The sequence below is a fragment of the Hyperolius riggenbachi genome, chromosome 10 (genome assembly GCF_040937935.1).
Source record: "Hyperolius riggenbachi isolate aHypRig1 chromosome 10, aHypRig1.pri, whole genome shotgun sequence".
Lineage (NCBI taxonomy): Eukaryota > Metazoa > Chordata > Amphibia > Anura > Hyperoliidae > Hyperolius > Hyperolius riggenbachi.
The window spans coordinates 269,012,991-269,025,726 of record NC_090655.1 but is presented as its reverse complement, the minus strand read 5'-3'; the positions used below and the strand labels follow the sequence as shown (position 1 = coordinate 269,025,726).

At 46.8% G+C, this 12,736-nt stretch overlaps 1 protein-coding gene across 1 annotated transcript in view; it reads right to left on the bottom strand.

The window, feature by feature from the left end:
* LOC137537191 (uncharacterized) overlaps positions 1-1,276 on the bottom strand; it is a 140,362-nt gene extending 139,086 nt beyond the window's left edge. Inside the window, exon 1 of the mRNA XM_068259302.1 lies at positions 1,226-1,276. Coding sequence (XP_068115403.1) covers positions 1,226-1,256 — 31 coding nt within the window. The 5' untranslated portion in view covers positions 1,257-1,276. The remainder of the gene's footprint in view (positions 1-1,225) is intronic.
* Between the last annotated feature and the right edge of the window lie 11,460 nt (positions 1,277-12,736).

The window sequence follows — 12,736 nt, the reverse complement described above, 5'->3', positions numbered from 1 at the left end:
CACCCCAACCTCTGCCCAATATATAACAAGTATGTCCACCCCGACCTCTGCTCTGTCCAATATATAACAAGTATGTCCACCCCGACCTCTGCTCTGCCCAATATATAACAAGTATGTCCACCCCGACCTCTGCTCTGTCCAATATATAACAAGTATGTCCACCCCGACCTCTGCTCTGCCCAATATATAACAAGCATGTCCAACCTGACCTCTGCTCTGCCCAATATATAACAAGTATGTCCACCCCGACCTCTGCTATGCCCAATATATAACAAGTATGCCCACCCCGACCTCTGCTCTGCCCAATATATAACTAGTATGTCCACCCCGACCTCTGCTCTGCCCAATATATAACAAGTATGTCCACTCCGAGCTCTGCTCTGCCCAATACATAACAAGTATGTCCACCCCGACCTCTGCTCTGCCCAATATATAACAAGTATGTCCACCCCGACCTCTGCTCTGCCCAATATATAACAAGTATGTCCACCCCAACCTCTGCTCTGCCCAATATATAACAAGTATGTCCACCCCGACCTCTGCTCTGCCCAATATATAACAAGTATGTCCACCCCGACCTCTGCTCTGCCCAATATATACCAAGTATGTCCACCCCGACCTCTGCTCTGCCCAATATATAACAAGTATGTCCACTCCGACCTCTGCTCTGCCCAATATATAACAAGTATGTCCACCCCGACCTCTGCTCTGCCCAATATATAACAAGTATGTCCACCCCGACCTCTGCTTTGCCCAATATATAACAAGTATGTCCACCCTGACCTCTGCTCTGCCCAATATATAACAAGTATGTCCACCCCGACCTCTGCCCTGCCCAATATATAACAAGCATGTCCACCCCGACCTCTGCTCTGCCCAATATATAACAAGTATGCCCACCCCGACCTCTGCTCTGCCCGATATATAACAAGTATGTCCACTCCGACCTCTGCTCTGCCCAATATATAACAAGTATGTCCACCCCGACCTCTGCTCTGCCCAATATATAACAAGTATGTCCACCCCGACCTCTGCTTTGCCCAATATATAACAAGTATGTCCACCCTGACCTCTGCTCTGCCCAATATATAACAAGTATGTCCACCCCGACCTCTGCCCTGCCCAATATATAACAAGCATGTCCACCCCGACCTCTGCTCTGCCCAATATATAACAAGTATGCCCACCCCGACCTCTGCTCTGCCCGATATATAACAACAATTACCTCTTCCAGACGCGTGCTCCCTCCACCTCATGCAACCTTTGTAACGTCGGTGTCGCATGAATGTCTGGTAGTTTTGCATAATTTCCTGTCTTTGGCTTCATCATTACTTCCTGTCTTGTGTTCAACCTGGGAGCAGTTATTTCGCCATCTTGTGGTAAATACGCTAACTGCAGCGTCTAAATGTGGAATCACCTGCACTCAGCCATCTAGCTATTGTACTATTATTATAATACAACTCCCTCATCTACATTCAAACAACCTCTTATTATTTTTGCTAGCATATGCATGCCTGTTGGGCATTGCCAGGATGTTGGTTACAGTGGAGTAGATTAGTACAGGCATGGGTATGGGGGAGCAGTGGGGGATTAGTACAGACATAGGTATGGGGGAGCAGTGGGGAGATTAGTACAGACATGGGTATGGAGGAGCAGTGGGGAGATTAGTACAGACATGGGTATGGGGAGCAGTGGTGGGAGTAGTACAGACATGGGTATGGGGGAGCAGTGGGGGGATTAGTACAGACATGGGTATGGCGGAGCAGTGGGGGGATTAGTAAAGACATGGGTATGTGGGGAGCAGTGGGGAGATTAGTACAGACATGGGTATGGGGGAGCAGTGGGGGGCTCAGTACAGACATGGGTATGGGGGAGCAGTGGGGAGGGATTAGTACAGACATGGGTATGGAAGAGCAGTGGGGGGGGGATTAGTACTGACATGGGGTATGGGCGAGCAGTGGGGGGATTAGTACAGACATGGGTATGGGGGTGCAGTGGGGAGGATTAGTACAAACATGGGTATGGGGGCGTAGAGGTTAGGTCTCTCCCCTTGCAGGGCTGGGTCCCCGGTTCAAATCCCAGCCAGGGCACTATCTGCAAAGAGTTTGTATGTTCTCTCCGTGTCTGCGTGGGCTTCCTCCCACATTCCAAAAGCATACAGATAAGTTAATTGGCTCCCAAAAAAATTGGCCCTAGACTACAGTACTTACACTACATAATATAGACATATGGCAATGGTAGGGATTAGATTGTGAGCTCCTTTGAGGGACAGTTAGTGACAAGATTATATATATATATATATATATATATATACATACACTGTACAGCGCTGCGTAATATGTCAGCGCTATATAAATACTAAAAAAAAATAAAAAAAAAATAATAATAATAATGGGGGGATTAGTACAGACATGGGTATGGGTGAGCAGTGGGGGGATTAGTACAGACATGGGTATGGGGGAGCAGTGGGTAGATTAGTACAGACATGGGTATGGGGGAGCAGTGGGGAGGGATTAGTACAGACATGGGTATGGAAGAGCAGTGGGGGGGGGGGATTAGTACTGACATGGGGTATGGGCGAGCAGTGGGGGGATTAGTACAGACATGGGTATGGGGAGCAGTGGGGAGATTAGTACAGACATGGGTATGGGGGAGCAGTGAGGAGATTAGTACAGACATGGGTATGGGGGAGCAGTGGGGGGATTAGTACAGACATGGGTATGGGGGAGCAGTGGGGGGATTAGTACAGACATGGGTATGGGGGAGCAGTGGGGAGATTAGTACAGACATGGGTATGGGGGAGCAGTGGGGGGATTAGTACAGACATGAGTATAGGGGAGCAGTGGGGGAGGATTAGTACAGACATGGGTATAGGTGAGCAGTGGGGGGATTAGTGCAGACATAGGTATGGGGGAGCAGTGGGGGATTAGTACAGACAAGGGTATGGGGGAGCAGTGGGGAGATTAGTACAGACATGAGTATGGGGGAGCAGTGGGGAGATTAGTACAGACATGGGTATGGGTGAGCAGTGGTGGGATTAGTACAAACATGGATATGAGTGAGCAGTAGAGATGGCCCAAATGCTTCGCCGGCAAATACTATTCAGCTAAGATCAGGTATTTGTGCTCACCACGAGCACAAATACCCGATTGGTGAGCACATGGTGATATTTGACCTGCCCCCATACATCATCATTGGGCTGAACTTTGACCCCTTACATCACAGTCAGCAGGCACATGACAGCCAATCAGCCTGCACTACCTCACGGACCCCCACCCCCTATAAAAACACTGCAGCGCCTGCCATGTTTCAGTCTGTCTTCTGCTGGAATAGTGAGAGGAAGGGACAGAGCTTGCTGGAGATAGGGAAAGCGTTAGCTAGGCCTGTTTATTTTAATCCTCGCTGACTGACTTGCTGTTAAATCCCCACAAACAGTCCTTCTGAGGGCTACTTCATCCTTCCGCTGTTTTGTGTTTTTTGTGTGTGCGACACTCCACAGCCCACAGGCATCCACCAAGAGCTGTGCCCAGTGCCCACTACCATAATTGTCTGTGACATTAAACACTAACAATAGTACTCCAGGGCAGTACTCCAGGGCCTCTGTTATTGTCACTGTATTGTGTTTGAACTATTGCATATCTTAGTGTCTGTCTGATAGTCCATAGACAGAGCCCACTGCCACTGAGCCACACCTGTGTCCACTTCTAGTGATATATATAATTGTGTGCCACATAAAAGCACACAACCAGAGTTGTATCAATACTGCTCCAGGGCCTCTGTTATTATCACTGTATTGTGTTTGACCTTATTAATGGGAAACCGAAGAACAGTAACCGTTACAGTTTCCCTTACAGTTTCCATTTTGTCTCCACCCATCATTATAGACATTGCAGTGATTCTCTGACTCCTCCACTAGGCGATGTGTGTTCTGTGAGCGCCCACATTGTTGAACACACATCATCCAGTGCGAGTGTATATATATATTTCCATATGTGTCAATGGCAGCACAATAGGGTTTAGTCCCGCCTATTAACCCCCATAAGACCTTGTAACTATAAATTACTCCCTATTACTCCACCCCCTTTTGTCCTCGCCATTACCTTAACCTTGGACCTAGGTGTAACGCTAAACTCTTGGCTAACAATCCTTCCTTGCAGGTTCAAGCTCTCCTGTATGAAGGTCAACTCCAGTCTAAATGACCGGAGTTGACGATTCTGTTGGTCGCAGAATATATGTTTTACAGCCATAATTGAGCAAGGCTCAGACATCCCAAATGCCTTACCTGCGTGCGGGTGGCTAGGAAGCCCTGTGTGGCTAAACGCCGCTGAAGAAAGCGTCTGGTGAGACTGCTCCGTTAATATTTACCTCTTGCTGATGTGCGCGCATATTGCTAGTCTCTCCGCTACTCAGACTTCCAGGTGACGGCTGGTCGGGTCGGTGTGCGCTCCACTATGCGCTCCAACGCTGAGGATTCGTCCGGCAGCCGTCTTCCGGTCTCCACCCCTCGTTTCCTATTGGCTGCCTTGTCCACCTGATCGCGTACCCTACCCGATTGGCTGAATGGAACAGGTGTGGGTATTTAAGCGAGACAGCGCTCTCGGCTAGACTGTCACGCTACTTGGACAGGCAGAGGACGCGGGGCAGAGACGCTATAGCAGTTATGGAGGACTGTAAGCTGATAAACCTTTTCTGCATAACGTGTATCAATTATATATCTCTGAGCATATACAAATTGTTAATACAAACCAGGGCTGTGGAGTCGGTCCAAAAATCCACCGACTCCGACTCCTCAGTTTAGGATTCCACCGACTCCGACTCCACGACTCCGACTCCTCTAATTTGCATATTACAATTTTGTTGATTAAAAGTATGTAACATGAAATTCGTCTCTTAACTGCCAACGCTTAGGAATTTTACAAGACAACTGAAGTGAGAAGGATATGTAGACTACTATATTTATTCCCTTTAGACTAAAACTAGTACTTGGTAAGAGTACTTGTAAAAGGTACAAACCGGAACAAAGAACATCTATCAGGCCCTAGGCAATGTAAGTGTGGGTACATGTAAGAATGATGTGCAGGTACTCTGCAGGGGAATGAGGAGATTGTAAACAAGACAACACCTCTGTGTTCAATGTGCACAGCATTCTCAGTGGATTCCCTGCAGCTCTGTGGGGAGTGCATATGTAGAGTATAGTACTACTGTGTAACAAAGTAAACCTGAGACAGATGAAATTAAAGTTTTATATATACCTGGGGCTTCCTCCAGCCGCCTTCAGGATAATCAGTCCCTCGTTGTACTCCTCCACCACCTGGATCTTCTGCTATGAGTCCAGGTACTTGAGCCAGTCAGGCGTAGTGCGCATGTACACACTCCGCCGCCAGGAGCATGCTACACCTGTGCAGCACTATTGCGCAGGTGCAGAATGTTCCTGGCTGTGGGAGCGGCATGCGGCTGGACTGCGCTGACTGGCTGAATTACCAGGACTCATAGCAGAAGATTCGGGTGGTGGAGGACAGCGAGGGACTGATTAGCCTGAAGGGGGCTGGAGGAAGCCCCAGGTATGTATAAAACTTTACTTTTCATCCGTCTCAGTTACCCTTTAATTTGTAGTCACCAAACCAAATTTTAATAACATATCAAATTATTTGATTTCATCAGCAAAGGGAGTGCGTACATTTGCATAAATCAGCATCAATGCGGAATTATTTCCATCTCGTTGACCATCTCTATTAGTGACATGGCTACACATCAGGCTTTATTCTTACAGCATAGATGTTATTTAGTATATATAAGAGATTCCTGTGTGCACATCATATATACAGTCACAATCAGATATGTATATCTGACCTTAAAAATACGGGGACTGCTTTATTGAAGCAGCACAAGTAACTAATTTTGATTGGTTCATTTCATTTTTGTAGACAAAGCACAGCTTTTACTGTATATATACTGTATATATACATTATTTTTAATGACTATTATCTGAGAAATAGAACATTTTATCATATTTTCTATTTTAATTACAGTTACAAATTCATTAGGAGTCGGAGTCGGAGTCGGTGCATTTTTTCCCGACTCCGACTCCGACTCCAGGCACCCAAAATTGCCCGACTCCACGACTCCGACTCCACGACTCCGACTCCACAGCCCTGATACAAACATTACATTTCAGCAGGTTCTAATTATATGGAGCAGGAGACGCTGGGCACTGACCAAATTCCTTTGAGGATCATATACAGATTGTTAGGTAGGAGTATATAGATAGAGGGTAAGTGTATTTCTTTATAGCAAAAGAGCTAATCTGATTGACGTCTGTCTTTCAGATCACGAGAGCAGGGAAGAGGATGGTTACAGGCACCTAGAGAGTCGGAACATTACTATCATTATAGAAGAAGATCACCCTCTAGACACAGATCCCGCTCCAGAGAACGTTCAAGATCTACAAGACGTGACCCTAGCAGGTTGTAACGGTTGGGTGTTATAACTCAGACGTCTGATTATTTGGTGATCTGCAGAATCACCAATAATACAGACACTATACCAGATTATTAGGTGATCTGCAGAATCACCAATAATGCCAGTATAGCTAACACAGACTGTGTGAGTAGTGTTTGGTGCAACCGTAACTTTATTAGTTTTGCGAGACCTTACCAGAGGAGCTGGTAAGGTACTATCAGTACGCTGACTGTACAGATTTAATCAAACCTTCCCAGAGGAGCTGGAGAAGGTACTACCAGAGAGAGTACAGAAAATAGCAAAGCTGGTCTATACCAGGGGAACTGGTAAGAGACAAATAATAAATCAGACAAATAATAAGGAGAGATCTCTAGATATTTTATGAAGTAGAGGGGGGCAGTTTAGGTTGTAGTGGCTAGTGAATTCTGAAGAGATCGATATCTCCAGGTATTTAACATTTTAACATTCTTAAATCTCCATTTGAAGGAAAACAAGTTGGGCAGAGTCTGCACTATCCCTTCAGACAACAACACGTTCAGGACCTCCATTTTGGAGAGACTCATTTTAAAGTTGCTATCTGCAGAGAATGCCTCTGCCTCCATAAGGAAGTTTGGTATCAAAATCAATAGTTTAGTGAGGTAAAGAAGCAGATCATTTGCATAACGTGCTAACTTAAAAATCGAGGTTGTGAATTTTGATCCCTGAAATGTTGGTGTTTGCTCTGAGGGTGTTGGCAAAATGTTCCATGCATAACGCAAACAGTAGGGGTGAAAGGGGACACCTCTGCCTGGTGCCATTCCGGATGGAGAAGGCTTCTGACAGCATACCATTAACTTTAACTGATCCATTTCAAGCCCTCCCATTTAATGTGTGCGGGGTCTCATCCGTTTCGTGACTCCGGGTGAAAACCGCTATGGCCGCCTTTAGATTGGAGACACACTCCACGTCTTACAGCAGATTATTGTTCATGAAATCTATCTATCTATCTATCTATCTATCTATCTATCTATCTAATACTGTACACACGCACTGTACACACACACACACACACACACACACACACACAGTATATACACACACACACACACACACACTGTACACACACACACATACACTGTACACACACACACACCTATACATTATGATGTTTCAATAGAGTGTCGGGTTGGTTATGGAGTGCATCCCACAGGACAAAGGAGGGGTAAAAGGGAAGTTAGAATCAGCACATACAAAGGTCAAGTTTAAGTGTTTTATTAGAAAACCTAATTTTTTTTTCTATAATTTTTTTCTCCAAAAATATTTGTAACAAACAAAACACAATAAAACAACATCTTAGTAACATATGTACACATAACAAGGCCCATATTAGGGATGATTAATGAGATGCAAATAATTCTGACTTCATGCAAGATTATGCAAATTTATGCAGCTGGAAAATGGACCAATGAAGTCCTACCAAGGTGTAAATTGCTTGGTCCACTTTCAAGCCGCATATATTTCCATTTGGAAGTTACATAATCCTGTATGAACTGTTTGCCTCTCACTGATCATCCCTCCCTCGCACTCCTCAGCCAGACGCAGCAGATCAAAGTCAAACACGTCTGATCTGCATGCTTGTTCAGGGGCTATGGCTAAAAGTATTACAGGCAGGGGATCAGCAAGAAAGCCAGGAAATCTGCATTGTTCAAAAGAAAAGTGTCACCCTTCATATCCTCTTACTTCAGTTTCCCAGCAGGGGTCACAGGTGAATGCACCGCAATGCATGCTGGGAGATGCCAGGAAATGCAAGTACAGCTGAACTGTAACCCCCCGCCCCCCCAGGAATTAGAAATTCAGGCAGAAGATTCAACTAAACCTCAGGAAACAGACGACAGCTAAGACATTGTCTCTATCTACACACACATATAGTCGCACAACCAGCCGGCTGGTGCCAGACTCCTGCACAACCCATACTTGATGAACAGTGATGGACAAACACCGCCAATGAACATTCACAGACTGTTCACAATTATCTCTGCAAAAGTCTGCAGAGGAGCCCAATGGTTTTAATGGCAGTCGAACGTCAGAAGCCTTCAGGGCATATTTACAGCTATAATTTATTTTAACTATTTAAGAACCGTGCTAATTGAAATCTACGCCCTGTTTTGGTGGGCTCCTGGCTGGGAGGGCGTAGATTTCAATTAGCCGCCGCCACTCAAACCCGACAAGTCTCGCCACATCTCACAGGCTCTGCCTGTCTTTATGACGGCAGAGCCATGTAAGCCGGTCAGGAGCCGTTTCATTGGCTCCTGGCCATGTCTATCAATGTAAGCCGCTCCCATTGGCTTACATTGATAGACACGGTCAGGAGCCAATTAAAGCGGCTCCTGACCGGATCACATGGCTCTGCCGTTATAGAGACGACACAGTCTATGTCCTGGGGGTCCCGGCGAGCAGTGATGACGGCGGTTGCGACGGGTATGTGCAGCGATTCAGCGATATTTCGCCAAGATTCTGCGTTCCTGTACCAGCGGTCTCTGGTCCTTAAGGGGGCAGAGAACTCTGGTAGTTAAGTGGTTAAAAAGGTGTACAAGCGTCCAAAAACCCAGACCGTGGCATGGTGGAGGGAATCAATGGCAAAATGTTCATTAAAAAATACGTATTTTACACAGAAGCTTTTTTAATGTGTAAACACAGGACAATGACGTTTGGTTTCTAGTCTTTATTTAACTTAAAGCAGACCTGAACTTTTTCTCTGCTCTAAAGGACAAGCAACAGCATAACAACCTTTAATCTTTCATACAGTGGAGTGACTGACTGTTGCTTCCACCGTCAGAGCGGGTTGGCGGTAAAATGTAAACATACAGATAGTGACATTAAACATCGGTGACATTTAGCACTGCATGTAAGTAGGCGTGGCACTTTGCTAAAGACTTATTGGACTATAAATGTAGTCATCGATTCATGCATATGTGATGAAGGGGGTGTTACCCAGGATACAAAAAGACAGGAATGAGGATGCACACCCACATATCTATCAGCATCAATATTATAACAGCATGGGTGCTGTGTCTAAAATAATATCACCAAATATAAAACAATGGATGACACGCACACCTTGTAAATTCAATGCAAAAGAGTGTATATTAAAGTAGTTGAACAAGGCTGTCAGCAGGACACTGCCGCACTGCTGACAGCCTAAAGGTAGCCATACACTGGTCGATTTGCCATCAGATTCGACCAATAGATAGCTCCCTCTCTGATCGAATCTGATCAGAGAGGGATCGTATGGCTGCCTTTACTGCAAACAGATTGTGAACCGATTTCAGCCTGAAACCGTTCACAATCCGTTGTGGTGGTGGTGGTGCTGCTGCCGCCGCTCCCCCCCCCCCCCCCCGATACATTACCTGCTCCGCCGGCACGAGTCCTCCCTGTCACCGCTGCTCCGTCTCCGCTCTGGTCTCCAGGTCCGGCATGCTTTGCTTCTTCCTGCGCCCTCTACTGTTTAAACTTCCTGCCGGGCAGGAGGAACTGAAGCATGCCAGGGACCAGCGCGGACACGGAGCAGCGGTGACCGGGGGTAGCCGCGCCGGCGGAGCAGGTAATATATTGCCAACCTATTGCGTCGGTCAATCGAACGCCGCTAGCGACGCGCTCCCCACCCGCGGGCGATCGATGGTAATTTTCCGCATGGAGCGATCGACGGGATCGGACAAAATGGATCGAAATTCGGCGTGTAGCGCGAACGATTGGCAGCAGATTCGATCCCAGTGATCGAATCTGCTGTCGAAACGGCGGCAAATCGGGCCAGTGTATGGCCAGCTTTAGTTTGCTTCCTGCTAAATCCCATTGACGAAACGCCGCGCCGTTTGGGTAATATAGCGGTGTCTCCTTCAGCCACTATGATTGTTCTGTATCTATCTGTTATGCCATGGTCTCATGTTCTGTGAACTTTCTGGCAGCCAGTATTTGTGGACCCAGGCATTATTCATCTGTTCGGAGCGATATATAGCAACAGTTATGCTTTATGTATAGTGCCACTTGTATATATTTCCATGTGTCACGATTCTGGTTGTATATTTGATGTTTATATGTACTGTATTTTGTACAGATCTTTTACACTCCTTGTGAGTGACTTGTTCAGCTACTTTAATATACACTCTTTTGCATTGAATTTACAAGGTGTGCGTTTCATCCATTGTTTTATATTTGGTGTTACCCATGATGCCTCGGGGTGTTTCTATGTTTGTGCATTGAGTATTTAAAGTCATTGGGACCCGCTGTAAAAAAACCAAAAGTCAGATACTTACCTAAGGAGAGGGAAGGCTCTGAGTCCTAATGAGCCTTCCCCCTCCTCTCCTGGTGCCCCCGATGCAGCTCAGGATCATCCGTTCAAATCCCCCACCGCGGGGGACTTCAGAAGTCTTCAGGAGCAGAGTCCTCCCAAAGACAGGCGGCTCCATACTGTGCACACGTGATTACACGATAGAGGGCGCTTCACTGAACTACGGGGGATCCTGAGCCGTAACGGGCAGAGGAGAGGGAAGGCTGATTAGGACTCAGAGCCTTCCCTCTCCTTAGGTAAGTATCTGACTTTTGTTTTTTTACAGCAGTTCCCAATGACTTTGTATTCATATTGCACTTGCATCACTGTTATTTTCTTTTACTGTGCTTTGGCTTTGAAACAATTGTCAGCCTTACTGATGGAATAAAAGCTGCATTACGCTACTTGGTGTGCTAGCCTGCTCTGGACATGTCTGATGTGGTAGTGTGCCTTACTACTGTTACTACTGGTTATGCACCTAGCAAACTTATTTGTATATTATATACAGGGCTGTGGAGTCGGTACAAAAATCCACCGACTCCGACTCCTCAGTTTAGGATTCCACCGACTCCTCTAATTTGCATATTACAATCTTGTTGATTGAAAGTATGTAACATGAAATTCGTCTCGCGTTCTATTAAGATCGCCAGGGCGGCTGCGGGAGGGTTTTTTTTTAAATAAAAAAAAAAACTATTTCATGCAGCCAACTGAAAGTTGGCTGCATGAAAGCCCACTAGATGGCGCTCCGGAGGCGTTCTTCTGATCGCCTCCGGCGGCCAAAAGTAACACGGAAGGCCGCAATGAGCGGCCTTCCGTGTTTTGCTTACTTCGTCGCTATGGCGACGAGCGGAGTGACGTCATGGACGTCAGCCGACGTCCTGACGTCAGCCGCCTCCGATCTAGCCCTTAGCGCTGGCCGGAACTATGTGTTCCGGCTGCGCAGGGCTCAGGGGGCTGGGGGGACCCTCTTTCGCCGCTGCTCGCGGCGGATCACCGCAGAGCGGCGGCGATCAGGCAGCACACGTGGCTGGCAAAGTGCCGGCTGCGTGTGCTGCACTTTATTTCATGAAAATCGGCCCAGCAGGGCCTGAGCGGCACCCTCTGGCGGTAATGGACGAGCTGAGCTCGTCCATACCGCTAAGGTGGTTAACTGCCAACGCTTAGGAATTTAAAAAGACAACTGAAGTGAGAAGGATATGGAGACTGCCATATTTATTCCCTTTAGTCATAGACTAAAACTAGTCCTTGGTAAGAGTACTTGTAAAAGGTATAGACCGGAACAAAGAACATCTATCAGGCCCTAGGCAATGTAACTGTGGGTACATGTAATGCTGGGCATACACGGCTCGTTTTATATTATCAATTGAGCCACTGATGGTTCAATTGATAATATTCAACCTGTCCGATACCCCGCCGGATGGATGCTGCGCACGATACCGGCGGGGAGAACAATGGGAGCAAACGAAACGCTGATTAGCAGCGCCCGCGGGGACGAGCGGGAATCAATCCGCGCGGACGAGTGGTGACCCGCTGGCTCGATACCAGCGCATTCTCGAGCCGTGTATGCCCAGCATAAGAGTGATGTGCAGGTACTCTGCAGGGGAATAAGGAGATTCTTCCTCTATTACACATTCTTCATGCACAATCTGAACCAGGTTTATGGGTGATAGACAACGCCTCTGTGTTCAATGTGCACAACATTCTCAGTGGATTCCCTGCAGCTCTGTGGGGAGTGCATATGTAGAGTATAGTACTACTGTGTAACAAAGTAAACCTGAGACAGATGAAATTAAAGTTTTATACATACCTGGGGCTTCCTCCAGCCCCCTTCAGGCTAATCAGTCCCTCGCTGTCCTCCTCCGCCACGAGTCCAGGTACTTGAGCCAGTCTGGCTTAGTGCGCATGCACACACACTGCCGCTGGGAGCATACTACACCTGCGCAGCACTATTGCGCAGGTGCAGAATGCTCCTAG